General features: G+C 51.4%; 2 protein-coding genes across 3 annotated transcripts in view; one reads left to right on the top strand and one right to left on the bottom strand.

The window, feature by feature from the left end:
* The first annotated feature begins 245 nt into the window (after nucleotides 1-245).
* Nucleotides 246-10,445, top strand: FAM131B (family with sequence similarity 131 member B). The gene is made up of 7 exons (XM_019959228.2): nucleotides 246-417; nucleotides 2,853-2,962; nucleotides 3,275-3,310; nucleotides 3,584-3,677; nucleotides 4,553-4,750; nucleotides 6,798-6,941; nucleotides 7,122-10,445. The coding sequence occupies exons 1-7, from the start codon at nucleotides 390-392 to the stop codon at nucleotides 7,592-7,594; spliced, it is 1,083 nt and encodes a 360-aa protein (XP_019814787.1). The 5' UTR covers nucleotides 246-389; the 3' UTR covers nucleotides 7,595-10,445.
* Nucleotides 10,446-11,926: 1,481 nt separating this feature from the next.
* The window catches only part of CLCN1 (chloride voltage-gated channel 1), a 36,601-nt gene continuing 21,334 nt past the window's right edge, over nucleotides 11,927-27,193 (bottom strand). The window contains exons 13-23 of one of the 2 annotated variants that reach the window (XM_019959225.2): nucleotides 25,185-25,254; nucleotides 24,886-24,996; nucleotides 22,633-22,846; nucleotides 22,251-22,384; nucleotides 18,225-18,466; nucleotides 17,824-17,935; nucleotides 17,403-17,482; nucleotides 17,122-17,160; nucleotides 13,118-13,222; nucleotides 12,934-13,020; nucleotides 11,927-12,418 (exon numbers count right to left, since the gene is read on the bottom strand). In XM_019959225.2, the coding sequence (XP_019814784.2) occupies nucleotides 12,047-12,418; nucleotides 12,934-13,020; nucleotides 13,118-13,222; nucleotides 17,122-17,160; nucleotides 17,403-17,482; nucleotides 17,824-17,935; nucleotides 18,225-18,466; nucleotides 22,251-22,384; nucleotides 22,633-22,846; nucleotides 24,886-24,996; nucleotides 25,185-25,254 (1,566 nt within the window). In that variant the 3' untranslated portion in view covers nucleotides 11,927-12,046. The remainder of the gene's footprint in view (nucleotides 12,419-12,933; nucleotides 13,021-13,117; nucleotides 13,223-17,121; nucleotides 17,161-17,402; nucleotides 17,483-17,823; nucleotides 17,936-18,224; nucleotides 18,467-22,250; nucleotides 22,385-22,632; nucleotides 22,847-24,885; nucleotides 24,997-25,184; nucleotides 25,255-27,193) is intronic. The other variant, XM_019959227.2, reaches the window with a different exon arrangement.

Raw genomic sequence — 27,193 nt, 5'->3', positions numbered from 1 at the left:
GCCCAGCGGGAACCCGGCGAGCAGTCCCTCGCGCGGGGCTGGAGAAGGGCGAGGGAGGGAAGCGGCGGCGAGGCTCCCCCAGGGAGCGCGGCGGGGAGTGCAGCGGCGGGGTCGGGGGAAGGGCCGGGAGGCGCCGGCGCAGCCAATCCCCGGGCCGCCCCCTCCCCGCCGCCGCGAGCCGAGCCGGGGCGGGGGAGCCAGGCGGCGGCGGCGGCGGCGGCGGCGGCGACGGAGGCTGCCGCGGGGAGGGATGGAGAGGGGAGGGGGGAGCGGAGCCGAGCGGAGACGGCCGCGGCGCTGCAGAGCGGCTGGGGCGGCGGCGCGGCTCCCGGTGCTCCCCCCGGCGCCCGCCCCGCGTCGGTGAGGGCCCGGCCTGGAGGCCCGGAGCCATGGGCTGCATCGGCTCCCGGACCGTGGGTGGGTACCGCGGCGGCGCGGGCGCGGGCGGAGGCAGGTCTCGGCCCGGCCCGGTCCTCCGGCCCCCTCCCCCACCGCGCCCCGCGCCCGTCCCCGGGATCCCTCTCTCCGCACCCGCCCGGTCCGGCCTCGCTTCCTCACTTTCCCTCCGAGCCCTCGCGGTCCTTGCCTTCATCTCTCCTCGCTCTCCTCGCGCGCGCCTCCTGGGCTTGCATCCCTCAGGGCTCTTTGCATCCGTCTCCCTCTAGCTTCCTTCCGTCGCCCTCCTCCAGGCGCGGTCCCTCTCCATCATACCCCCACCGGCATCCTCTCCGTGACTCTCCCCTACTCTCCCGTCCCCGCACCCTCCACCTCCAGGCCCTGCCTTCCCCAGCGCCTCCTCGCCCCACTCCGTGTCCGGAGCATCCCCCCCTTGGAAGGACCCCCCAGCCTCAGTCTCAGCCCCGAGTCTCCTTCGCACTCGCCCCCCAACCCATCCACCCACCGCACCCCGCCTCCATCCGGCTTGGATGTTTTGCCCCCATCTCTTTCCTTCTCCGTTGCCTTTTTCTGTCGTCCCTGCCTCCCCCGATTTGCTTTGTTCACGTGCATTTTCCCTCCGGGGCGGGGGCGGGATGAGCCTGGTGCCTCCGGGAGGGCGACGGGTTCCACGCCCGGAGGGAATGGGGCCGCGCTGGGCTGGGGTAGAGGGGACGAGCCGGGGACATCGGAGGAGGCGGGGGGCTGTTAGAGGGCCGGAGAAGGGTCGGAAGCCGGCTCCCCGGAGGGTGGGGCCGGCGGCGGAGGGAACCGGGGACCCGACTGCACCTGTCGGCGGGGCTGGCGGGGCGGGGCCGGCTCTTTATTTACCTTTGGCTTGAGGAAGGAAGCGAAGCGCCTCCTAAGACTTCTCCCCTCTGCCTTGCTACCACCCCTTCTCCCCTACCCCGTGCACCCACTCCGCTCTCACAGCTCAACAGATTGATCCAACCCTGTCCCCAACCCCCTAATTTTTGCAACTCCCAATTTCTCCCGCCTGCATGCCCCAGTGATCTTAGGCTGAGAGAATAATTCGTATTATTATTGCAAACGAACTCACTCTCCAAAAGCCTGATTTCTCTGAGACCGGATATATTCCCATGGATTACCACCACCCCCCCGCCCCCCGCCCCGCTCTGCTTTCTCCTCTGCTCGGGGTTCTTTCCCTCCCCCTCCCTGCCCCCCGCGGCTCTGACTCAGCTCTCCCTCTCTTGCAAAGGCCACCTCCCCCCACCCCTCTCTCCCACTCTGTCCTCCCCATCTCCCTTCCCCTCAGAGGTGGTTCCCTGCCTGCCCCATTCCCGCTCTGTTCGCCCAGACGTCCGTCTTTCCCGTTCCCTCCCAGCCACCTCCTGTGCTCTGACCCGTGGCACCATTCGCCTGTAGCCCCAGGGAGAAAATGCCCGCTTTGTAGGGGTCCTTCCTCTCTCAGACCTGTCAACCACAGTGCTTCGGCTTGCAGCATCTATGTCATCCTTACACGCCCAGTACCTCCTGCTGCCGCCCAAGATCACATTCAATTCCCCTCTTCTCAAGAGTGGACCCCTAATCCTAAACTCCGAATCAGAAAACTTTATGCTTGAATGCCCAGCATCTACCACCCCAGTGATTCTTCCCCAAGCCTTCCGGGCGGCACACCCTGCCCTCACCCCAGCAGCCTCCCTGTACTAAGAGTCCTCAAACCCCATCCACTCCCTCCCATTGTCTTTTGTCTTCACTCGGACCTGAATTCCCGTTCCCTTAGTTTCTGTTTTTCAAAGTCCCCTGCTCTCTCTCCTCTTTCATTAGCCTGTGTCTCCCACAGTCAGGTAGAATGATCCCATCTCTTTGCTTCTCTGCTCTCATTGCTTCTAGGTGAACACACCCAGCTCTCACCTCTATCCCCACCAAATCTCCTTCCTCTCATACAAATCCACCAGCTCCCATTGAGGGTCCACCAGGGAAGATGCAGTCCTTCCACCTCACATGTAATAAAGCCAACACGGAGGGAAGCTTGGCCTCGGAAAAGTTCTGCCATTGTTTGTAGAGACCTAATAGAGGAAAAGTACAGAACCCAGGCACTCCCATAAAGAAACCCTCAGAGATCCCTTGGGACAGAATGGAGGACTGTTTTCCGGCTAAAACCTAGCCACTGGCCCTTCCATTTAAACAAGAGCAACAAATAAGCTCATGGGACACTTTTCCTAAGTGTGCTGTTCTTGACTGAGCTCAGCGTTGTTATCTCTCGTGCCAAAAACTGGGGGTGAGGGGAGATGTAGAGGGGACTAGGCAATCGGAAGAGAGAGTGGTTGTGGGAGGGGAGGGGGGGCTGGCCCCCCACTTGTGGCATCAGAATTCTGCAGGAAGAAAATAATGAGGGGCCATAGGGGTGGGCACAGGGGGTAAAAGGGATGCAAGTCACCATCTGGCCATCGCAGGAAATGAGGTGATTGCCGTGGATTGGAAGGGCCTGAAGGATGTGGACCAAATCAACATGGACAGCACCAGCTCGCTGCATGGTAGCAGCCTTCACCGGCCATCCACCGAGGTGAGCCTCCCCCAACTCCCCTGCTCAGCTGCCTTCCCGAAAGAGCTCACAAAGACCCCGGAACCACCACGCATAAACCCGGTCCTTCAGCCATCTTCCTGAATTCCAGGATAACATCCCAGACCCGCTCCCAGACTGACCCTTTCACAGAATGTTCCTCCTCTGTTCCTCAAGTACAAGCCCAATGCTCCATACTGAGACCCCAAGTTCCCGGTGTGACTCTCAGAAAAGCCCTGCCTACTTCACACACTTTCGGAAGGCCCTCTGAGGAAGTGCCCTGGGTACCCACCCCCTCTCCTCTTCTCCTTGCAGCAAACCCGGACAGACTTCTCCTGGGATGGCATCAATGTGAGTGCAGCTCCCTCCACCCCCGACCTCCTCCTCCCCCATAACTCCTCTCCCATAGGCCTGCCATAGAACACAGAGCTCCCTGGTTCCAATGGGCCCTGGAAGCCCTCACGTTCTTTACAAACCCCCAAACTTCCAAGAGCAGTTCGGAGGTGGGCTTCCTGGGTATCAGGGTTTCCTATCACCCGTCCTAGCTCAGATCCTTCCTCCTGAACATACAAGCATCCCATACTTTCTTATCCCTCTGCCCCATCTCCCACGTCCCCCTCCCAGCTCTCCATGGAGGACACCACTTCCATCCTTCCGAAGCTTAAGCGAAACTCGAACGCCTATGGCATTGGGGCCCTGGCCAAGTCATCGTTCTCAGGTGAGACTCCCCACCTGGGGATGCTTTCAGACAGAACACTACCTGTGGGCTCCTGGCCTCAGACTCCCTGCCGCTTCAGGCCTGGAAAACACACCCTTATCCCCATATTCCGGGCCTGTTTGCCTTTTCTGTCAAGCCCCTCCAACCCTCCAGACCCCCCCTCATATACGGTGTCCTAGGGCATAACCTCGGAGAAGGCAATGGCACTCCACTCCAGTACTCTTGCCTGGAAAATCCCATGGATGGAGGAGCCTGATAGGCGGCAGTCCATGGGGTCGCACAGAGTCGGACACGACTGAGCAACTTCACTTTCACTTTTCACTTTCATGCATTGGAGAAGGAAATGGCAACCCACTCCAGTGTTCTTGCCTGGAGACTCCCAGGGACGGGGAAGCCTGGTGGGCTGCTGTCTATGGGGTCGCACAGAGTCAGACACGACTGAAGTGACTTAGCAGTAGCAGGGCATAACCTGAGAAGGCAATGGCAACCCACTCCAATACTCTTGCCTGGAAAATCCCATGGATGGAGGAGCCTGGTAGGCTGCAGTCCATGGGGTCATGAAGAGTCGAACATGACTGAGTGACTTCACTTTCACTTTTCACTTTCATGCATTGGAGAAGGAAATGGCAACCCACTCCAGTGTTCTTGCCTGGAGAATCCCAGGGACGGGGGAGCCTGGTGGGCTGCCGTCTATGGGGTCACACAGAGTCGGACACGACTGAAGTGACTTAGCAGCAGTAGCAGCAGGGCATCACCTGCCCTTTTCATGAGACAGCATCCCATGGGGCTAGGGTGGGGATAACGGGGTTCGGAGGGAACCTGGTATGGCTATTGTGTGATGTTCTGGAGGACGTGGGGAATGTCTGGCCCCTCAGGGATTTCGAGAAGCATGAAGGACCACGTGACAAAGCCCACAGCCATGGGGCAGGGCCGGGTGGCCCACATGATTGAGTGGCAAGGCTGGGGGAAGACACCAGCCATTCAGCCGCAGCACAGCCACGAGGCCGTCCGCAGGGACACAGATGCCTACTCCGACCTCAGTGACGGCGAGAAGGAGGCCCGTTTCCTCGCAGGTACTTATTCTCCAGCCCCTCGAGAGACACATTTTCAGGATGGCCAAGACCCACTCTTCAACCTGGTCCCCTGTGGTAGGACTGACTCTGTCCATATGATGACCATCAGACTTCATTTCCCAGCTAGCTCGAATTTCAAGGACTCTGACTTGTTCATTCTGATAAGGGCTCTCAAACTTTTTCTTTAATATTTGTTTATTTATTTGGCTGCACTGGGTCTTAGGTTGTGGCATGTGGGATTTTAGTTCCCAGAGATTGAACCCCAGACCCTTGCATTGGGAGTGCGGAGTCTTAGCCACTGGACTACCAGGGAAGTCCCTCAAACTTATTTTTTATTATCATCTCAGAAGTTGAGGAAAATTAACATGAGATTGTGGGTCCACCTGATGCCATCTCTCCCACATGGTAGGACTGTCCAATCTCTGGATTCCCTCTTACAGGGGAAAAATAAAGCAGGGGCCTTAGACTTCAATAGTCTCTGTGTCTACTTATGTTTTATGATGAAAAAGAAAGAAAAGCCTTGGGGTTCTCTTCTAGCCTTTGCCCATCAGCACTTTGCTGTCATGGATTCACTTACAGACAACTTACTTGTTCAACAACCAGAAGATCAAGGGACCTAGGTGAGGAGAGGGTGTGTACAGAAGAGCTTTTATTCAGGAGAGGTAGGAGGCAGGCATATGATGTACTTACAACACTCAGCAGGGGCATCCCTGGTGGCTCAGAGGTAAAGAATCCTGCCTTTTCAGGAGACATGGGTTCGATCGCTAGATGGGGAAGAGCCCCCCTAGAGGAGGAAATGGCAATCCACTCCAGTGTTTTTACCTGGGAAATCCCATGGACAGAGGAGCCTGGTGGGCTATAGTCCATGGGATCGCAAAAGAGTTGGACACAACTTAGCAACTAAATAACATCAATATTGGCCAAGCCTTGGTGGCAGATCTCAATGAGATACTTCAGGAAAAGCTCTGGTGGTGTGCATGGCAGATGAAATACCAGTGGGGAGGGGACATGAACAGGTAGAGGGTAATGCAGGGCAGCTAGCAAAGTAAGCTTCAACTTACTCATGGCTTTGACTAGCATGGGAACCCCAAGTCTATGCACCTTCATTACTCTGTTCCCGCTCCCTTGCCGTCCCAGACCTTAAACTTTCAGCCTGATACCACTGTAGACCTACAATCCCTCCCATTTAGATTCCTCTGGCCTTGACTACCTAGCACTAGCTACCATTCCTAAAAAATTCTGAGGATAAACTTCTGGAAATCCTCAATTTTAATCCCTTATGATACCTCACCAGAAGACCCCCCAACTCTTTCCCCTAGGAATTCTAAGTCTGACCTGGGAAGTCACCCATGATTTTGCCTTGTTTTAGGGCATATACAAAAACTGTGCTGTCCGATACAGTAGCTGCTGGCCATATGTGGCTGAGAATTGAAATGCGGCTAGTCCAAACGGAGACGTGCCATAAGTGCAGAATATCGACTGGACTTCAAAGACTTTGTGTGAATAAAAGAATGTAAAATATCTCAATAATTTGTATACGGATTATACATTGAAATGACAGTTTTATATAGATTAGGTTAAAGATGTATTATTAAAATTCATTTTACCTGTTTCTCTTTCATTTTAACATGACTACTAGACAGTTTTAAGGGAGAAGGCAATGGCAACCCACTCCAGTACTCTTGCCTGGAAAATCCCTGGACAGAGGAGCCTGGTAGGCTTCAGTCCATGGGGTCACTAAGAGTTGGACACGACTGAGCATCTTTACTTTCACTTTTTACTTTCATGCATTGGAGAAGGAAATGGCAACCCACTCCAGTGTTCTTGCCTGGAGACTCCCAGGGACGGGGGAGCCTGGTGGGCTGCCGTCTATGGGGTCACACAGAGACGGACACAACTGAAGCGACTTAGCAGCAGCAGCAATTTTAAATTGCACAAATGACTCGTGTTATATTCCTGTTGAACAGCACCGCACTGATGCTCCCTCCCCAGGCATGTGTCTAAGCTTCCTGGAGGTGTCTTGTGCTAACTACCTTTCTTCTCCCAGGTGTCATGGAACAGTTTGCTATCTCCGAGGCCACTCTCATGGCCTGGTCTTCCATGGATGGTGAGGACATGAGTGTCAACTCCACCCAGGAAACACTGGGCTGCAACTACAGTGACAACTACCAGGAGCTGATGGAGAGTCAGGGTGAGGACTGGTTCCAGAATCCAACCCCAGAGGCCACTTCCATTCATCTCTAAGGCTTTGTGTTCACATCAGCTTTCCTATTGCCTGCCACATCCCACCCCCATCTCAATTCTCTGTGCTGCTGTTGCTGCCTTTGATGATGTTCTGGGACCCCACCAACCTTCCTGATTCTCTTTCCAGATGCCCTCGCTCAAGCCCCGATGGATGGCTGGCCTCATTCCTATGTGTCCCAGGGCATGTACTGTCTGGGGTCATCGGATGCCTGGGAAGCCAGCGACCAGTCCCTCATTGCCTCTCCGGCCACAGGATCCTATCTCGGGCCTGCATTTGGTGACTCACAGCCTAGCCTGCATGAAATGGGACCTTCCCAACCTGCTTCGGGATACTCTGCTCAGGAGCCGTCGTCTTTGCTGGGGGGAGACACTGACTGGGCTCCAGGGGTGGGCGGGGTGGACCTGGCCGGGGGCCCCGCCGAGGAGGAGAAGAGGCCGCTGGCCCCTGAAGAGGAAGAAGATGCGGGGTGCCGGGACCTGGAGTCCCTCTCCCCACGCGAGGACCCCGAGATGTCCACCGCTCTCAGCCGGAAGGTGTCTGACGTCACATCCTCAGGCGTGCAGTCCTTTGATGAGGAGGAAGGCGAGGCCAACAACTAGCTTCCTCCCACTTCTCACCCAGCCGTCCACTCCCGCCTGAGGGGTCTGGCTGCAACCACACCTTCCTCCTTCCCCCAGCAGCGCGCCTGAAACCTGGGCAAGAAGACCCTGATGAGCCCAGGCGTCCTCGCCAGCAAAACGGAGGGCCGGGGTGGAATTTTATCCGGGCTTATGCTGTAGAGACCACAGGTCCAGGAATTGAGGCCCGGGCAACCGAGATGGCCCGGAACTTCGCTTGCCTGCGGGCTTCTGGGTCTGCGGCAGCGGAGCCCCCGTGTGCATCCCGAGCACAGGAGCACCGTGCCCTGGATTGCCGTTCTCTGCTCCCTGATCTCGTCTTCCAGAAGCCTCCACTGTGGCTGTCTGAAGGCCTCCTTTCTCCACGTCACTCTCGCTCTTCACGACTCTTTTCTCTGGCTGTGGCCCAGGCTCAGCCCTCCTATGAGGCACGGACCTGCGGGGCTGTTGGATGTGGTTCGATGGACCCGGGGCGGGGCGGGGGGGAAGCAACGTACAGACCACGTCTCCTTGGAGAGTGGAGAGTCTACCCTCAGAGGTAACTTGGCTTCAGAGATGAGGGGTCGCAGAGGCGGTGGACATGGCAGCTGGGACGCACAGGGGCCCGATGGTCATTGGTAAGACCAGGGACAAACACGGGCCACGTGCTTTGAGATCTTGAGTATATCCAGTAGGTGAACAGAGGACCCCACGGACCTGGGAAAGGACCCCCACCAGGGCTGGCTGCTCCAGCTCTTTTTCCCTTTTTCTGCCTTCTTCCATCCCCTGCTCTGGGAGCCCCGGCCCGCCCCCCACCCAAGGGGAGACGCGGAATGCTGGTGTCCTGGCCAGACAGGAAGCATGAAGCTGCCTCCCTCCATCCAGCCCTAATTCTCTGGAGCTGTTTACACTTTTCTCTTTGCCTTTTCTACATTTTTATAACTTCTTGGGGACTCAGGGTTGAGTGCGGGTGGAGGGAGGGGTCTGGTGCTGTCAGGCACCCCCCTGATTGGGGCGGGGGAGGGGGGTTGGTGTTAGCTGAGGAGCAGTGAGGGTGCTTGGCTCCCTTTGCCCCCCCTCACCTCCTCCCAGGACTCCCAGGAGGACCTCACAGGTGTCCCCCCTCCCTCCCCAGACCTGCGGAAGAAGAGAGGAGGACCAGGTATTCTTCCTTCCAGTATGGTTTACAATGAGGCATAAGCCCCTGAAACTGCTTGCCCTCCCACACTGACTCGCCATTCTGGGGTGGGGGTGGGGGTTGGGGGGGAACTTCTGGGCAGCCGGTGAAGCCCCAGGACTAATGTCACAGAGCCTGATGACAGGGGTTGGGTTGAAGGGTAGAGTGGAGAGTCCACCCCCGCCCCGGCTGCAGAGTGAGGCAGCTGAGCGCTGGGGTGGCTCCGTCCATGTATGACCCTGCCCCCCATCAAGCCCCTACTGTCATACACACGTGCCCCTGAAATGCAACCGAGGCCACGTCCCACGTCTTCTGGGGGAGGGGAGGATGGCCACCCTCCGAGGGCGTGGTTCCTGGAGGAAACGGGTGAGCAGGGTGAGCCCAGGTAGGTGATCACACCTCATCCAAAGCGGTTACGGGTTGTGTGTGATCATGTGACCGGACATTGCTGGCCCCACCCTGCACCCACTGTTGCAGGTCCTTGGGGTTTTGAGGGTCACGGTTTCCTCCTCTCAAGGGGTCCCTGTTTGCTCACCTTGTGCACCCTGCCCTCTCTCTAAGGCATCATCCTTTTCTCTTTACTCTGACCCGCTTCGTGCCCCATCTTCCACCCCCAGACCGCAGGGGACATCCAGTCCAGGGAGCGGGTTCATTCATCAACAGTTCCTTTTCCGCTCAGGGCCCTGTGGAGTCAGGAAAGGTCATCTAAAGCAGCGTTCTCTCCTTCCTCCTTCCCCGAGGAAGCCCAGCGGTCCCTGCCAGTCTTGCCAAAAGATGGCTAAAACTCTGAAGGACTCTAGTAGAGTTCAGATGTGAGCGTGAGCGGGGGTGGGGCTCAGCCTCTGCGGGGCGTTGGCAACACTGCAGACCAGAGGTCTCGTGGGGCGGGGTCTGCATTTGCAAGCAGCTCCCCCTCTGCTCTGAAGAGGGAGAAAACCCGAGGAGCCAGCCTGGGACCCTCTTAAGATTCTTCCAAGGGAGGGACTGCCTCTCTGGTGCTGGGGGCCAGGGTGCATGGGGTTTGCTTGTAGCCTATTTTAGGGGGAGGGGAGGGGCATGTGCCGGAAGAGGCTGCTGGGGGTGGGGGAGGGTTGCTTTTTCTTTGGGGTTAAAGGCTGTGCAGCACGTTTTAGAACAGCCCCCAGAATGGGGCTGTCTTTATATCATTGTGAATGAAACTGCTCTTGCTAAATTATTTTCTTCTGGTGGGGAGGGTGCACCTTCATTTTCAATTCACTTTATTAAAGGAAAATCGCAATCTTCCATTCCTCCCCTCCCCCCATCGCCCCCCACCCCACCCCCACACCTTCCTCTTAAGGAGGGAATCTTGGTGAATGAGTTATTACCTCTCCTCGCACCCCCACCTGTACATCCCATACTCCGTCTTCCAGGTCTGGGAAATATCCATTTTTATGGCCAGTCTTAGCATGTTTTCTTAATGTGACATTTTCACCCCAGGCCCAAGAGAGATTCTATGACATATATGACAGAGAGAATTATATATAAATATATATATAAATACTATAGATTATACACACAGGAGCAGGGGCTCCAGGGCCCACGGCTAGGCCCCTCCCCAGATGCAGCCTCTCTCTCTCGGCCCTGGGGAGGCGGAAGGGGTGTCCTGCTGGAGATGGTTCCAGGCTGTGTTCAATGGCACTAAACACTGTGGTGGCACCTTCGGCTATGAGTGTCTTATTTGGGGGGTGGTGGAGGCTGGGCATGGGGCGGGAAGGAGGAGGATGCCAGGGATGGGCACAACTAAAGAATTAAAGGAGGCATAACAGTAGGCTCCGGGAGTTGGTGATGGACAGGGAAGCCTGGCATGCTGCATGCAGTCCATGGGGTCGCAGAGTCTGACACGACTGAGCAGCTGAACTGAACTGAAAAGAAGGGAGCAACGAAAGCCTTGGGCGGTGGATTCAAGAGCACCTGGGACCACTTGCAGAGAAGGCAGGGTAATGGCAGGCTCCCTGTCACTGGCTTGGGGAGGATAAGGGTCTCTGACTTCCCAAGTGCCGGAGGCATCAAAGAGCTGGGCCATTTCAACACTGAACCTCTAGGAGAGGAATACAAAGGACCAGCCCCGAAGAAGCGTGGGGGTGAACCAGTGGCCCAGCTGCCCTGAGCCTTGGCTCTGGGCAGGAGAAGCCCCGGCTAGATCAGCTCAAGAACAGAGCTGACCCTCGGGCAGGACAGATCAAGGACGACAGTGGGAGAGGGAGTGACCTGGAAACCGGAGGGTGAGGAAGCTGTAATTCGAGATGCCAGAGGGAGTAAAATAAATCCATCAGGGCCGCGTGACTGTTGAGCCATAAGGTACCGCCCCTTCCACACAGAGCCTTCCCGTGACCGTCCCTCTTCTAGGCTCTTCCCCCAATAGGCTCTGTATGCATGTCTCACTGCCTAAATGGAGGACGGAGAGGGAAGTAGGAATGGCCTTTTCCCGCCCGAGAAATTGAGGCCAGACCCTGGGAGCTCAGATGGTAAAGCATCTGCCTGCAGTGTGGGAGACCCAGGTTCGATCCCTGGGTTGGGAAGATCCCCTGGAGAAGGAAATGGCAACCCACTCCAGTACTCTTACCTGGAAAATTCCATGGACAGAGGAGCCTGGTAGGGCTACAGTCCATGGGGTTACAAAGAGTCAGACACAACTGAGCAACGTCACTTTCTAGTAGGAGCCGGAATAGAGTCTGGAGGCAAATTTCAGGGAGTGGCTTCGGGCAAGTGGAGGACAGGGTGGAGGGCTCTGAGAGAAGGCGCTGTGGATGGTTTGCGAGTACATTCAAGGGCCATCAGTCCACGAGGCCATGAGGTGGTCCCATCTCCTCCTCCAGCATGCCACAGGCAGGACCACAGTCATCCTGGGTCTCCCTTAACCCACCCCCTGGGGAACTGATGGGAGGATGGGCAAGGCGGGGAAGGCACTGGGACAAGAACACTGGGGGCGGGGGAGGGTGTGTTGTGGGGGATGCACGGGAGAGGCAGGTATTCCCCACCCACACACGGGCAAACTCAGGAAGCCCATGGAATATCAGGGGCCCTTCACACAGATCCACTGCCTATCTGGGGTTGGGAGGGCAAGGCCCAAATGACTAACCAAGGCTACCCCCTGCCCAAATTCCAGTTCTTCCTCCAAGGATCACATTTTTAAAAACTCCCAGGAGAGGCCATGTATTGATGTGATGCCCACCAGCTTTAGGAAGCACACTTTCCCACACGTGCACCCTGTGTGCACTGTCCTGGGTTCCTGGACAGTCTTCGTGAGGAAATGCAGGTCAAAGAATCAGTTCGTCCCCATCCTCCTCGTCCGTGGAGCGCAGACTGGGGCCCTGCAGGATGTCGGCCAGCTCCTCCTCGGGCCCTGGCCCCTCCACCAGCTCCAGCTCCTCCAGCTCGCTCTCTGCCTTGGCCGGAGCCCCGGAGAGGGGGCGCTCCGGGAAGGGGGATGGCACGGGGGTCTCTGGGGAGGCAGGGGTCATGTCCCCTGCCCCAGTGGCCCCAGCTCCATCCTCAGGCAGGCTCCAGCCCTCTGCAGGAGGGAGCAGGACCCCAGTGTTCTTCCGAGTGGAAGTTGTACTCCGGAAGCTGGCAAGAGGGGGGCGGAGCTGCACCCCAGACTTGGTGTGTCCCTCAATGGCCTTCTGCAGCTGGGGAGCACAGGGAAGGGGAGAGAGGGTAGGACACGGGGAAGGAAAGAAGACAAGACAGGAGCAGTGGAGAAATGGACAATCAAAGGAAAAGCAATGGGAAAGGTATAGCGAGGCAGGGGTGAATCGAAGGGAGAAGACAGAAAAAGGAAAACGGGGGCATAATGGACAAAGAGCCTCACCTGCAGAGCAGTGAAATCTCAAGAGCCCTGACCCAGGATCTCTTTCGCCCGGTCCCCAACCCCCAGGCCGCCTTCAGCCACGTCCCATCTGCCCGCTCTTTCACGCCCCTCCCCAGCGGCACACCCATGAGACCGTGACTCAGGCCCTGTGCCCCCATTCCAAGCCCATGCCATCCTGAGAATATAGGGGGGCTGCCACCCCCTACCCCCTCCAGTCTCTGCGTGAGAAACAGGTGGGAAATCCGGACCACCTCCTGGATGTTAGAACCAGCCCCTCCCCACCTCACCCCTTCCTCCCACTGCTACTCCAACGGGGAGACACATCGCTCTTACCTCCTCCAGGGCCAGCACACCCCTCAGCTTCCCCATGCTGGTCACGTAAGCAAGGTGGAGGCCCAGGAGGGAGAAGAGGGTGTGGGTCTACGAGGACAGAGTGCTAGGTAAGGTCAGCATGGTGGCCCCACCCCTTCCCGTCCTCCCGGAAGCCCTGCTGGGTGGGCGTTGGGCAAGGACTTGCCTTGTGCAGAGTTGTCTGTTCCACCAGCTGGAAGGGGGACTGGTCAATACAGCAAGAGTCAAAACAGACAGGCTGGCCCAGCTGCTCCTGCTCCCAGGCCTCAATCTGCCAGAGAGGAGAGCTGTCATCCAATATTGGAGCCCCCTTAAACCCCAGATCCTTGATCCCAAACTGCCCTCCAATCCCTGGCCCAGAATCCTGAAATAGGCTGTGAAACTATCAATCACAGCTCCTCCAGGTCGCTGGCCCACCTCCCTTTGCCCCAATAAATTCTCCTCCCTCCTCCAGCCCCAAATCAACCTTCAGCTTCAGGTGCTCAAAACACGCCCCCTTCTTCCTGGTGCCCCAAACGCTTGTTATTCCCCATCCATCTTTCCAGTCTTGTTTTCTACTACTCCTGTAATTTTCTTGGGCTCCAAAATCACTGAGGACGGTGGCTGCAGCCATGACATTAAAAGACACTTACTCCTTACAAGAAAAAGTATGACAAACCTAAACAGCGTATCAAAAAGCAGAGACATCCCTTTGTCAACAAAGTCCATCTAGTCAAAGCTATGGTTTTTCCAGTAGTCACCTACGGCTGTGAGAGCTGGACCATAGAGAAGGCTGAGCACCAAAGAACTGATGCTTTTGAACTGTGGTGCTGGAGAAGGCTCTTGAGAGTCCACTGCACTACAAGGAGATCAAACCAGTCAGTCTTAAAGGAAATCAACCCTGAATATTCACTGAAAGGACTGATGCTGAAGCTCCAATGTTTTGGCTACCTGATGCAAAGAGCCAACTCCTTGGAAAAGACTCTGATGCTGGGAAAGATAGAAGGCAGGAGGAGAAGGGGGCAACAGAGGATGAGATGGTTGGATGGCATCACTGACTCAATGGACATGAGCCTGAGCAAACTCTGAGAGAACCAGCAAGGGTCTTGCTCCATCTTAGACTTGCCTTAGCTCTGGACTGAACTCCTCCAGAGTGCTGTGAAGCATCCATCGTTGTGTGTCATGAATAAACCTGCAGGCTGACCTTTTACAAATCAGATCTTGGCGAAACTTTATTGGATTTAAAGAGCTGTTCTGGGTCACATGGCACTTTGTTGACTCAAACAAGCTGCTTTTGTGTGTGTGTTTGGTTGGTTTGTTCTACATTGTATTGCTTTGTCTGTGACCAAAGCAATAAGGCAAAAGTCCAACTGTGCTTTGGATTTTAGATTTGCATGCCCAAATCCCCAAGGTTCCAAATAATCCAGTATCACTGTGGGTCTCATAAACAAATTTTAAATTTTCTGTAACCTCTCTGTCCCCTCCTAATGTGCTAGAGAAAACTTTCAGGAGTCCCTTGGACAGAAAAGAGATCAAACCAGTCAATCCTAAAAGAAATCAACCCTGAATATTCCCTGGAAGGACTGATGCTGAAGCTGAAGCTCCAATACTTTGGCCACTGGATGCAAAGAACTGACTCATTGGAAAAGACCCTTAGCAGGTATGTTGCAGACAAGGTTTACTTATATGATAGGGAGCGAGACCCTTGCCGATACTGGTTTGGTTGGTGCTGCCGTCCTGCAGTGTGCTCTGATCATTCCTGGCCTCCCTGGTTCCATTTTCCCTGTCCTCAGGGAACAATAGTAGCAGAACCATTTCCTGTGCACACGCACCAAGCACTTCTCTGCGCCAAGCATTATGCTAATTGCTTCACTCCTTGAGTCCTCTGCCCTATGGTTATCTCTATTTTACAGATGAGGAAAAACAGAGGAACAGAGTGCCTAAGTGTTTGTCCTTAAATGCTTAAGATTACACAGAGGTGGGCATCTGACCTTGACTGCCCATCATGTCCCAGGAACCCCAGTTTTCATCTGCTCTAGGTTTGATGTGATTCCACGACTTTAAAAAGCTCAGCATCAGTTACAAACCAGGGCTCTAATGGGTGTGTATTCCTAACAGAGCGGTGGAATTAGACAAGTCATAGCAAAGACTTCTGGTGACCTAGAATTGAATTCTTTGACTATTCCCAAAGGTGTCATCTTGATATTGTCAAGGGTGTCATCTGTATCCAGCCTGAAAATACATTCAAAATATCCTGAAGTTTGACTCCTATTGTATCTTATCCTTCGAAAGAGTCATGGTGGGTCCCATGGGAGTTGAGAGCTGCTTAAAGTCTTCCCTGAGACAGATATCAGCTAAAAATGTATCATCAATCTTCTTTTTATCCCTAGTTGCACTTTATTTCCTGTGGTTATTAAATAACCTCACTGATCGACTAGGTGGCTTTCTTTGGTGCATTAAAAAAAAAAAAAAAAGTATTATTGGTTTCAGCAGCCTAGTAAAGTACTCCTTCATTGTAGTTAAGACCCATCTGATTCCTGCTTGTGGGTAGAAGGAATAGTTCGATTTTTTTCATCTGTGATTATCCATTTGATTTTTCAGGTCATTTATCCAGATATGTTGTGTGTCTTGAGGGGTACAAAGGGGAGAAAGGGAAGACCTGCCTTTCTTTCCTGTCACTAACCACCCTCTCCTCCAATCTTGAGTACTTTTAATTTTTAGCACATATATATTCTGGATGGGATTTTCCAGGTGGTTCAGTGGTAAAGAATGCAGGAGATTCAGGAGAGTCAGGTTGATCCCTGGGTCGGGAAGATCCCCTGGAGGAAGAAATGGCAATCCACTCCGGCATTCTTCCCTTGAAAATCCCATGGAGAGAGGAGCCTGGTGGGCTACAGTCCATAGAGTTCCAAAGAGTTAGACACACGCATGGATGCATATATTCTGGACATCCAGTAGATATTTCTTTGAAGATAATATACATTATGGTATTTTATCAGCTACATACTTTTTGTTGTTTGCTCATTTTGCATATCTAATTTTATATTTTAATTTTGAGATAAATTTCCCATGAAAATTACCATTTGAACCATTTTAAGTGTACAATTAAGTGGCTTTTAGTACATTCGAAATGTTCAACCATTGGCAACGTCAAATTTCAGAGAGAGAGAGGGGTGGATGGTTGAATAGGAATTAGGGAACTGGCTTATATAGTTGTGAATGCTAAAAACTCTGGTATTTCAGCCACATACTTTTAAAGCTCTACCTTTCAGCCTTTGCAGCAAGCTTGCCTTCTCTTTTACTAAATGGAATGGTTGCTAATGGATTTTATTGGTGTCTCTCCACACCCCAGGGTAGTTCTGATCTGCACAGCTCAGCCATGTGTTCCCAATCTGTTCCGTGTGCCATGTTCTGGTCACTCAGCACAACCTGCTCCACCCAAGTGCTTGATTTTCTCTCTCATGGACTCAACAGCCACCTCTTTGCGGAAATAGGCATTTGTCCCAAGGAGGCACCACTGTCGGAATTTGCCCTCAGTCTGTGGTTCTTCCCAGTCTCGCTTCCTGGAATCTTCCCATTGTCCACTGTCTCAGGGCCCAGATCAACCTAGCATAGTAACTTCACCAGGCACTGATTTCCCCATTTTAGTTTGGATGCTGTTCTTCCACCTCCATTTGTATAAGAGTTGGCTGCCCCGTGCCATTTTCCTGCAGGTAAGTGTCATCCTTCCCACATAGCGTCTGCCTGGTCCAGAGCACCCCTAACGTCTCAAAGCCCTAGGGCTCATCCTATCACCATTGGCCCATCTAAACACAGAGGTCAAAACTTCCTTCTCCTGAAATGACACTGGTCCCCATGAGGACACTGCCATGTTTCCCCACCTCCAAGCAATGTGCCCAGCACCACTCCATAGTCAGACCTCACTAACAACCTCTCAAAGTGTTCTTCTGCCTAGCTTCACATCTTATTCTTACAACAACACAATGAAAAAAAAAAGAGCAATATCTTCACTTAACAAGACAGGGAATTCCCTGGTGATCCAGTGGTTAAGACCCCACGCTTCCAATGCAGGTGGCATGAGTTCTATCCCTGGTGAAGGAACCAAGATTTCTGCATGACACACAGCATAGCCAGCAAAACCAAACAAAACAGAAAAATGATTCACCCCAGCTTCCTGTTTCCTTTACTTACCTCTTCAGGAGACATGTTATCCACTAAATCCGTTGAATCCTAGAGAAGAAAGACATAAGTCCAAGTTCCTTCCCTTTCCTTCCTCGTAGAACCATAACCGCCTCTCCCTGGCCAAGCCACAGATGCCTCTTTCCATCCCATCACCCCTTCCATATGATGAAGCTTCTCCTCCCTGGCGGGACCTCTTCCCTCCCACCTAAGGATCATGGGTTTCTCACTCCTCAAAGACAAGTTCCCTTTCCCAAACTCCCCCTTGCTGACTCCAACACATCTTCTCTCACCTGGGTCATTTTCTTCTTTTTGGGGCGAGCTCTGCCTAGCAAGCAGCGAAGCAGGGACTGAAAGATGGAGGGTCTTGGACCTGAGAGGAGTGGTGAGTGGATGGAAATGGAGACCAAGCAATATCATCCTGGGAGGAAAGGCTTAGGGGCCCCAAGCGGTCCTGATACTTTGTCACAACAGGTCTGCATTTCTAGGTGCCTCACCTCCATAGGACCTCCCCTTTCCCACTCTCCTAATCCAGCCCTTGCCCCCCCCCCCCAACTTTGGGACAGTAACATTGGACTCAAAGAACAGAAATCCCCTCCCACCATCCCCTGGCCTAATCCCTCCTCATAATAGCAGCCCTTAGGTTGAGGAGCACGCAGAGACAACCCACAAGGTGTGAGGCAAGGGTGAGGTGCATGATGGGAGAATCTTTACCTGTAGACTCCAGTGCTTCTAGCTGCTGTTTGTGGCTGGGCAGGGGCCCATTGGGCTCTTCAGGGGGCAGTGGATCAGTAGGAAGGGGGTGAGAAGGATGAAGAGGAGGCATCTGGAGAGAAAAGTAAAAATTCTCAGTCCTAGAGAAGAGGCTGCCTCGTCCTGTCTGTACCAGCTGGTGTCCTGGGAAACCTATCTAACACCCTTGTTCTTTCCAGTTCAGAAGTCCTCAAAGCTCTCTGGGTTCTCGTGGCTCCAAAATTTGCAACCTCATCTTCAGTCCCTGGACACAGGGGCACTGATGTCTTAGACTTTGTCAATGATCATCATCAATCCTCTCTCTTCCTGTTTTCCCTTTGCCCCATCTGTCCCGCTCCCCTGACCCTTCCCAGCCTTCTTACCTCGGGCTTCCCATAGAGATCCTCATCTGCATCTTCATCCACAAAGGCAAAGGACTCGGGTCGACCCTGGGGCCAGACACCAGAGCGCCCCCTCGCCGGCCGCACCTTCCCGTCGAAGGGCAGCTCGGACAGCTTCCTCGCCATGTCCTGGGCCAACCGCAGCCTTCGCTCGGGACACAGGTGACGCTGCAGGAGGGACTGAAGTTCTGACCGCTCCACGGAGCCCAGCAGGATCATTGAATCTAGGGGAGACCCAGGCTTGGCCTGAGGGTAGCTCGATCACCCCCTTGGCCCCTCTCTCCGCAGGATGGAGTCAGGGACTCAGTCCAGCTCCCGACTCTTTTCAGCTCTTACCCTCTCTTCCTAAAAACTCATTTTCAAAGTCTTTCAGGATTGACCTCACTCAGTCCTTTTTATTTCACCCATTTAGCACTTAGGGACCCAATTGAGAGTACATTATTACTGTTTAGTCACTTAGTCGTGTCCGACTCTTTGGGACCCCATGGACTATAGCCCACCAGGCTCCCCTGTCTGTGGGATTTCCCAGGCAAGAATAATGGAGTGGGTTGCTATTTCCTTCTCCATGAGAGTATATTAACTGGTGCTAATTTGTACTTATTTTGATGCAGCCCTTACATAGACAGTTTGCAAACAGGTGAACTAGGTATTAAAATAGGCTCATCAACCCTGTCTCCAAAAGAAGACATGTTAAAAGCCATTCACACTGAGATGGGACTATATTGGGCTGGTTAAAAAGTTTGTTTGGGTTTTCTGTATCATCTTATGTGCTGTGTGCTATGCTTAGTCGCTCAGTTGTGTCCGACTCTTTGTGACCTCATGGACTGTAGCCTGCCAGGCTCCTCTGTCCATGGGAGTCTCCAGGCAAGAATACTGGAGTGGGATGCCAGGCCCTCCTCCAGGAGATCTTCTCAATCTAGGGACTGAACCCAGGCCTCCAGAATTGCAGGCAGATTCTTACCATCTGCGTCACTAGGGAAGCCCGTATCATCTTATGGAAAAACCCAAATGAACTTTTTGGCCAACCCAATACTTTGAAAAAAGGCCACAAGGATATCTGATGTTTAGTCACTAAAATACTCTGGGTCCTTCTAGGCATAGACATAATGCCTCCTTTTCCAGGAAAAGTTCTTTTATATTTATTAGAATTCCATTACTATCATTAACATTTTCACTGCATTCTAAGGCCATAAGATTGTATGCATGCTAAGTCACTTCAGACTCTTTGCAACCCTGTGAACTGTAGCCTGCCAAGATCCTCTGTCCATGGGATTTCCGGGGCAAGAATACTGGAGTGGGTTGCCATGCGCTCTCCTCCAGGGCATCTTCCTGACCCAGGGATCAAACCCACATCTTTTGGATAGACCCCCATGTCTCTTACATCTCCTGAATTGGCAGGCAGGTTCTTTACCACGAGCACTGCCTGAGAAGCCCAAGATTAAGGCAGTGTTATTGAGATAAATCTTTCTGTTAGTCTCATGCTGTGTGCTGTGCTGAGTCGCTTCAGTCCTGTCTGACTGTAAGATCCTAAGGACTGTAGCCCGCCAGGCTCTTCTGTCCATGGAATTCTCCAGACAAGAATAATAGAGTGGGTTGCTGTGCCCTCCTCCAGGGGTTCTTCCTGACCCAGGGATAGAACCTGCATCTCTTATGTCTTCTGCATTGGCAGGCAGGTTCTTTACCACTGTTAAGAATTAGTCATTACTATTAAAACCCTGCAACCCACCAGCCGTATCCCTGTTCCAATGAGGAGCCACTGCTTTAGAGGCCACTGAAAGGCATTTGGGGTTTGGGAAAATATTAAAACTAAGGTAATTTGGATATTCTAATCATCTAAAATTAGAACTGACAATTTAAATGGCTTCAAATGGCCCTATGATTCCATTACACTAATTCAAACATTAGACAACTATTTATTTAATATCTGGTAAATACCTACAAGGAAGAAGTCTGAGGGAGACAGATGTTATAGTCTCAGTCCTCAAAGGATACCGAATCTAGTGAAGAAGATAAGACATGGATATAGAAACCACAGTAAGAAGTAATACGAAGCAAGATTAAGTGTCAGAGGTGGGCAGAAAGGATGGTGAAGGAGGTGAAATCACTACTTATCAAAGATGTTTACTCCTTCGCATGGAACAGTCTCATCTGCTCCTTAAATTGGGTATTAAAGAACAGCTGTCATTTAGCTATGGGGCAAAGACAGCCACCTCAGGGGGTGTAAGATTTACAGCTGAGCCTCATTATTCACAGATTTCCTATTTGTGAAGGCTTCCCTGATGGCTCAGTCAGTAAAGCATCCACCTACAATGCAGGAGACCCAGGTTCAATCCCTGGGTCAGGAAGATTCCCTGGAGAAGGAAATGGCAACCCATTCCAGTATTCTTGCCTGGAGAATCCCAGGGACAGAGGAGTCTGGTGAGCTACAGCCTATGAGGTTGCAAGAGCCAGACACGATTTAGCAACTAAACCACTACCATTACCTATTTGTGAATTCACCCACTGGCTCAAGTATATTTGTAACCCAAAATCAATACATGCTGTGCTTTCCCCATCATTCACAGCACATGTAAAGCAGCAAAAGATCTGAGCTGCCCCACACACATGTTTCCAGTTGAGTCTGAACAGAGTGAAACGCTGCCTTTTTTTTTTTCTCTAGCTTCACAAGTGTTCCTTTCATGATCCATTGAATGCCATGATTTTTATATTCTTGTGTTTCATGATGGTGATTTTGTTGTTTACAATTGACCCCAAGCAAGAAGGCTTTGATGTGCCTTATGGAGAAAATACATGTGTTAGATAAGCTTTATTTAGCCATGAGCTATCGTGCTGTTGGTCGTGGTGAGTTCCAAGTTAATGAATTAACAACAGATATGAAATAAGTTGTCTTTAAGGAGAAACACAGGGCTTCCCAGGTGGCACTAGTAAAGAACTCGCCTGCCAATGAAGGAGACGTAAGAGACATGGGTTCAATCCCTGGGTCAGGAAGATCCCCTGGAGGAGGGCATGGCAACCCACTCCAGTATTCTTGCCTGGAGAATCCCATGGACAGAGGAGCCTGGCAGGCTACAGTCCACAGGGTCACAAAGAGTCAGACATGACTGAAGCAACTTAGCACACACGCAAGGAGAAACCCATTTAAGACAAGTGTATGCTGCTTTGGCTGCTGCTGCTGCTAAGTCGCTTCAGTCGTATCTGACTCTGTGTGACCTCATAGACGGCAGCCCACCAGGCTCCCCCATCCTGGGATTCCCCAGGCAAGAACACTGGAGTGGGTTGCCATTTCCTTCTCCAATGCATGAAAGTGAAAAGTGAAAGTGAGGTCGCTCAGTCGTGTCCGACTCTTCTCGACTCCATGGACTGCAGCCCACCAGGCTCCTCCGTCCATGGGATTTTCCAGGCAAGAGTACTGAGGTGGGGTGCCATTGCCTTCGCCAGCTGCTTTGACTACTTGAAGAAAATGTGACCAGAGGCTTGCAGGAACTTCACCTTGAATTTCCTTTGGGAGCAATGGTTCAGTGAAGTGAAAGTCGCTCAGTTGTGTCCGACTGTTTACGACCCCATGGATTACACAGTCCATGGAATTCTCCAGGCCAGAGTACTGGAGTGGGTAGCCTTTCCCTTCTCCAGGGGATCTTCCCAAGCCAGGGATCGAACGCAGGTCTCCCGCATTGAGGGCAGATTCTTTGCCAGCTGAACTACAAGGTTCGTAAGTACAGTATCCCTAATTCAGTGTTCATGGCAAGTTTTTAGAACATAACTACAAGGAATAATGAGAATCAACTGTATTTCTTTCACTGGATTTTTAACTGTCTTCCTGCATTGTGGTCTGTGCTTTTCCTTCCTTGAAGATGATGGATCATGTTCGCTAAGGAGCAGGGGCCAGGTGGCCTGTAGCAGACTGGGTGGCCCCTACAGACAAGCGCTCACCCCAGTACTGCCTGCACTTCTGTGGCGCCTTTGTTCAGGTCACTAGCCCAGGAATCTGCTTCCTTCCCTCCCACTGACCTTTCGATTCAACCAGTGGTAAAGTCTTGACTGTGGTGGTCTGGAGCAGGTTTCGCAACTCCCCGTATGTGCAGGAAGCTGAAACAAACTTCACATCCCGTACCATGATGTCCTCAACAAAGATTGTAAATTTGCTATGGAGGGAGAAAGCACCGGGGAGGTTAGCCCCACCATATGTGCCTGTCCTTGGTTGTCCCTTCACTCCTCCCATGAGGTTTTCACCATGCATTTGATCACTCTTAAAATTATTAAGTACACGGGAATATAAAAATAAGTAAAAAAAGCAGTGCATCCAGACATCAACCCTAACCTCATTCTCAATCTCAGAACCTCCCACCCCCACCCCATCAGATCTGAACTAATTCCAGCTGGTGCCCCTGACCTGAGCTGGTTCCAACCAAGGTCAGGCAAGTAGGGTAGCTTCTTGACCTGGATGATGCTGTCATAAAGGGAGGGCTGCAGGCTCTGAGCCACCATGTTGGCCAAGATAACAGCCACCATCATGGGTAGGATGTGTGCAATCTGACCCGTTAGTTCGAAGCAAATCACGGCCGTGGAGACTGTGTGGGACACCGCGCCAGTCAGTGCTGCTGCTCCTGGAATCAGACACAGATGTGCACCCTGCGTTAGGGCTGCCTTTCCTGGCATGGTGGCTACGTAGACGGGGCGGTGATGGGTGTGACACAGGGTGAGGGGATGTGACCCCGGGCAGTGCCAGCACTCCTGAGATGACCCTGTGTCAAGTAGGGGCTAGAATGCTGAGCTGTTAGAAAATCATTTTGATCTCATTCTACGACCTTTGGCAACTTAAAAAATTTTGTGTGTGCAAATTTTCATTTATGAAATATAGTGATGTGCTATCTGTTCCTTGCTTTTAAACAATTGGATCACTCTTAACTGAGCATTTTTAAAAACCCATTTACAACATTTATTTTGGGCCTCAGGTTCTGATGCCAACAATTTATGAGCAGATTCAAAACCCAAGAATCGTGCTGTGGGCTTGGAGCAATGAGATCCTGATTCTATCTCTCAATGGTATGAGAAAAACTTAATCCATCTGGAACCCCATTCTCTCATCTCTAAGGCGAAAGGGGTCATTAGATAAGTTCTAAGGCCCTTGCAGATCTAAAACATTATGATTCCATAAGCTCTTTGAAGATAGAATCTGTTTTACTTGTTTTTGGTTATGATTTCCCATCAGCCAAAGAGTCCCTAGTACATGAACTTTATTTCTTATTTAAACATGGGAAGATATGCTATGAGAAAAGATGCTGGGGAAGCCATACATGAAAATAGAGTAAGAAAAAGTCACAAAAGATAAAGATCAGGAGGAATGGTTTTACTGGATAGTGCATGCAATATACTATAGAACATTAACACAGCCAGAGGATGACATGGCTGGATGGCATCACTGACTCGATGGACTTGAGTCTGAGTGAACTCCGGAAGTTTGTGATGGACAGGGAGGCCTGGCGTGCTGCGATTCATGGGGTCGCAAAGAGTCGGACACGATTGAGGAACTGAACTGAACTGAACTGATGTATATATCCAATATAGAAGCCCATATATATATATATATATATATATATATATATGGGCTTCCCAGGTAGCTCAGTGGTAAAGAATTCGCCTGCCAATGCAGGAACCACAGAATACATAGGTTTGATCCCTGGGTCAGAAAGACCCCCTAGAGGAGGGCATGGCAACCCACTCCAGTATTCTTGCCTGGTGAATCCTATGGACACAGGAGCCTGGTGGGCTACTCATAGGATCACAAAGAGTCGGACGTGGCTGAAGTGACATAGCATGCATGCATGCTAAGGGAAATGTCTACCAGAGAGGTTGAAGGGATATGAGAGGCGTGAAGATAGGGAATAATAGCAGATGCAAGAAGTCTTTGTACAAAACTGTGATGGGGGACTAAGGTCACCGGATGTTCTATAAAGCTGATTAATTCTTCTATATCAAAGGGAAGTGTGGCCTTAGATGCCATGGGAGTTTAATAAAGAGGAGAGTGAAGGAGGAAGCATAATAATTCTAGGGAATATCCTAGTCATTTTGTTAGACATGGTTTTTGGGTGGAAGGGACCATACATGTAATGGAAAAAGATAATCTCAGACTCTCAAAATGTTAGACATCTCAGAAGTCATTTTAGAATAAAGAAACTAAAGTGCAGAAAGGCAGGTAATCTGCCCCATGGTCATCTAGTGACAAGAGGTGGGGATGAGACCAGAGCCCACATTTCTTAGCTCTTAGTCATAGGCTCCTAAGTCTCGTCAATGTGAGCACACCAGCAGGTAGGAGTATTCGAGCCAGTCACAAACACTGTTCTTTCCACGATTCTTTGGAGAAAAAGAAAAAGCCCTTACCAAACACTCAGAGGCAATCCTGGGTGTTCTCATCCTTATTATCTCATTTAATCCCTGAAATCCCTATTCTGTGTGAAGAAATACGGAGGCTCAGAGATGTTTAATGAGAGCTAATTAGAGTCAGAGCCAAGGGCTGATTATTTAAATAAAAGTTGAATTAAATAGCATTAAATGAAGACTGTTATTGTATAGCCTGGAATGCAGATGTCATGGGAGAGTCTGAGTGTGGGTGTCCAGGATTACAGGAGGGTGGAATGTGGCTTACCAATAACTGCGTAGCCCCCAGGTAGGATCTTGTAGATGATGTCATCAAATAAGATACCATCTGGGAAAAGCATGGCCATGATCTCTCCTACTAGCCTTCCGAATGCAGCTCCTAGGGAGAGACCAAAGGAAGGAAGGTGTTGAGAGATCCAAGTTCTTTATCCTCCATTTTTTAAGAGCCAATGCCTCCTTGGGTGCTAACACTGAACACAAGCCCCCAGCATTCCAGGCCTTTCCTTATTTTCACAGTACCCTAGCTTGAACCACCAGTAAGGTCCCAGGCTTCTCATCAGAACTTACCGAGCACAAACACAGGCATGAATCCTCCGCAGGGTATGGGCATGGTGGTGGCCACGATGGACATCCAGAACTGGGGTAAAAAGAGGCGTCAGCGCACCCTCCAGACTGTGCCCAACACACACACACACTCACAACCCCCTTCTTTCCTGCTTCTTGTTCCAAGAGGTACAGAAATCCTGGGAGAGCTAATCCTTCTGGAAGTCATCTTGTCTGTCACCTTCCCCCAGAACCAAAAAAAGCATGGAGCACTCAGGCTAAGGTATCACCAAAGACAACATTATAAGAAGGTTCCTCCAGGCAGTTAACCCAAATCGCTCCTACTTGGAGTGAGAATATTTGCCTTTAGATAATCAAAACAAGGATTGGGGCCCCAGGGGACTCCTCTGTCACTGCCCCCAAAGGGTCCTAGCCCACTGTATCCTCTTAACCCCAAAAGGTCACCTCAGCAGAGCAGCCTGAAGCTCTTGAACCTGCAGGATATCTTTTCCTGGCCAGACTATGTTTCCGAAAAAGAGCCTCATTTCCAAGCGACAGACACCTTCAAGTCACAGTGATTTACTGTGTGACTGACTTAGCTTCAGGAGGGTCATTTACAAAGCCATCTACATTGTAAACCTCACAAGGGAGCCTGGAGTGAAGATGGCCCTGCCTGAGCCATTTGCTTTAACATTTTCCTTTAACATCAAATCACCTTCAACAAAGATGAGAAAATCAGATCTGTCCGGACCAACCTGCAAGAGTACATTGCGAGAGCCAGCTAAGCCAGCCAGTGTCATAGAAAAGAACTCCAAGGCCAAGGTATTATTCCAAAAGGAATTGGGATGATTTTAGCAGAAGTAATATGTATAATTGCTTTACGACGTTGTGTTGGTTTCTGCCGTACATTTGTTATTGTCTTTTGAGGTCAGCCCTGGCTCAAGGGAATCTCTCTAAGGTTCAGAAAATGAGACACTTTATTTCTCATTAGTTTACAATAAAGTTGGTGCAGTTTTCAGTTGTACATATTTTTATCCTGGTAATTTGTTTTGACCCTTAGCTGCTGTCATCTTTTACCAAATTCATTTCAGACCTTTTTCTAAGATTGGTTTACTTATTTTGGAAGTCATATGTAAACCTGTTGCTTAATTTTTATATTATGTCACATATTTTTGTTTCTTTTACAGATATTTCAAAAGTTCAATCACTGGTCTTTTCCCCATTCTATTTCTCAGTTCTTTTGCCTATTCTGCTGCGAATATGGGCTTCCCTTGTGGCTCAGCTGGTGAAGAATCCGCCTGCAATGTGGGAGACCTGGGTTCGATCCCTGAGTTGGGAAGATCCCCTGGAGAAGGAAAAGGCCGCCCACTCCAGTATTCTGGCCTAGAGAATTTCATGGACTGTATAGCCCATGGGATCACAAAGATGAAAAACTGCACCAACTTTATTGTAAACTAATGAGAAATAAATTTTCTCAGTTTCTGAACCTTAGAGAGATTCCCTTGAGCCAGGGCTGACCTCAGAAGACAATGATAAACGTACAGCGGAAATCAACACAACATCGTAAAGCAATTTGCCCATAATTAAAAATAAACTTAAAAAAAGACAATGATAAAGGCTCTGAGAAGCCTTTGTCCCAGAAGCTCTGAGATCAGGCAAAATACATATTTGTCAGAATGCATGCTAAGTCGCTTCAGTCGTGTCCGACTCTTTGCCACCCTATAGACTATTGCCCTTTGCCCCTGGGGTTCTCCAGGCAGGAATACCTGAATGAGTTGTCATTTCCTTCTACAATTGTCAGAACAGAACTGTTTAAAATAGCAAAGTTGAGAACAGCAGAGTTAGATGTACAAATGAAGAGGGTTGCAGATTGCAAATTCCTTGCGTGTGTAACAAGAGTTCGCCTGTCTCTGCCTTCTCTCAGTCCCAGCACAGTGCTCAGTACATGCAGGTAGGATGTAGGTAGGTGGGTAGGTAGGTAGGAGGTAGAAAGGTAAGTTAAGTAGACAGGAAGGAAGGAAAGAAAGAAGAGT

Source organism: Bos indicus, chromosome 4 (genome assembly GCF_029378745.1).
Source record: "Bos indicus isolate NIAB-ARS_2022 breed Sahiwal x Tharparkar chromosome 4, NIAB-ARS_B.indTharparkar_mat_pri_1.0, whole genome shotgun sequence".
Lineage (NCBI taxonomy): Eukaryota > Metazoa > Chordata > Mammalia > Artiodactyla > Bovidae > Bos > Bos indicus.
This window is presented reverse-complemented; position numbering and strand designations above follow the sequence as displayed.

Bases quoted from the DNA above. Each gene is read 5' to 3' on its own strand.
- FAM131B (XM_019959228.2), top strand. From the start codon at position 390: ATGGGCTGCATCGGCTCCCGGACCGTGG. The intron at 2,963-3,274 runs GTGAGCCTCCCC...TTCTCCTTGCAG, and splicing joins TTCACCGGCCATCCACCGAG to CAAACCCGGACAGACTTCTC. The intron at 6,942-7,121 runs GTGAGGACTGGT...TTCTCTTTCCAG, and splicing joins GGAGCTGATGGAGAGTCAGG to ATGCCCTCGCTCAAGCCCCG.